Source organism: Mangifera indica, chromosome 6 (assembly GCF_011075055.1).
Source record: "Mangifera indica cultivar Alphonso chromosome 6, CATAS_Mindica_2.1, whole genome shotgun sequence".
NCBI lineage: Eukaryota > Viridiplantae > Streptophyta > Magnoliopsida > Sapindales > Anacardiaceae > Mangifera > Mangifera indica.
The window spans coordinates 14,644,774-14,646,115 of record NC_058142.1 but is presented as its reverse complement, the minus strand read 5'-3'; the positions used below and the strand labels follow the sequence as shown (position 1 = coordinate 14,646,115).

Here is a 1,342-nt window from a genome sequence, read left to right as displayed (position 1 = left end):
TGGCAATAATAAAAACAAAAATCGACATAAAAGAAAGCACACACACTAATATTCCATTTCTTGGAGGAGAAACTTTTACAAGAAAATGGTTACATTGATACCTACAACACAAATTAATTAAAGGGTCAAAATTACAAAATGGAAAAAATTAAACTGATAATTAATATTAATCTCCACTAATTAACTGATCAATGCTCTCAAAGATGGCTGGTTTTGATTGTATTTCAGGATCCTTTTTCAGGGTTTGAAGAATTTGTCTTGGAACCAAGCACTTCTCCTCTGAATACAATTTCTCTTGAATTATTGGAGATTCAAGAAGAGTTTGAAGCTCTTGAAATGGAAGCAATTCTGCTCTTTCCTGCATTGATGGCTCCATGAGTTGAAGAACTTTGACTTGAGCCTGTAAGAACTTGACATATTTCGCAGCAGCTTGAAACATTTCTGCTGTGTTCATTCTATGGCCGCCGGGAATCAGCTTTCCGAGCTCTTGAGTCTTCTCGGTGATCTTCCGTCTTCTCTCCCGGGCGGCGATGCTTTGCGCCGACAAGCTCACGGTGTTTGCTTTCTCTGCAGCGCCGCTCTCAGGATCAGTATCACTTCTACTACAACTACTACTCTTCCCGAGACTGAAAGCCGCCAGCGGCGGAGCAGGAATCTCAGGCAGAAATTCAGGAAGAAGCAGCGGCGGTGGAGGATTGACAAAGAATTCAGACGAAAAAGTAACCGAATTATGATCAACTTCAAGGCCATCTCCGTAATAACAACTCTTCTGGCGCTTTGGAAAGTTTTGGTTACACTGAAAATCTTCAAAAGGGAAGACGAGATCATCCGAATCACTGTGATATAATTGATTATCATTGTTGAAGAAGAATGGAAACTGGTTGTAATTATTATCAGGGAAGGTATCTGAAGCATAATCATAAGTGAAATCGACGCCATTGTTGCTGAAACTGAACAGGTTGAAGTAGCAATCCAATTCATCGTCGTTTTCAGCTGCCTGATGCTGGAAGCTGAACATTTCTGGGTTGTTAAAATAATGGTGAAGATCAGAGGACTGATCCCATAAACTCAACGCCATTAATGTAAACTGCAAGAACAAAGACAAAGATGAAGAAAACTTGAAGGAAGTCAAAACGAAGGAAGAAGACACGAGAGAGAGATTCAGAAAATACCTGAAAACAGAGGATTAATTTGAAGATATTGTGTCAATGAGAGAAGAAAGTGGGGGGATGAGTTTTAGGGTTTTCGCGGAGAGAAAAAAGGTGATCAAGGGGTAACCACCTCCTGATTAGTAGGGTTAATCTGGGAAACGTGGAGGGATTTTATTGGTTGTTTGTGGGTT

At 40.2% G+C, this 1,342-nt stretch overlaps 1 protein-coding gene across 1 annotated transcript; it reads right to left on the bottom strand.

Moving 5' to 3' along the window:
• Positions 1-166: 166 nt before the first annotated feature.
• LOC123219696 (transcription factor bHLH52) lies at positions 167-1,078 on the bottom strand. Its single transcript, XM_044641687.1, has one exon. It carries the CDS (start codon positions 1,076-1,078, stop codon positions 167-169), a length of 912 nt encoding a protein of 303 aa, XP_044497622.1.
• Between the last annotated feature and the right edge of the window lie 264 nt (positions 1,079-1,342).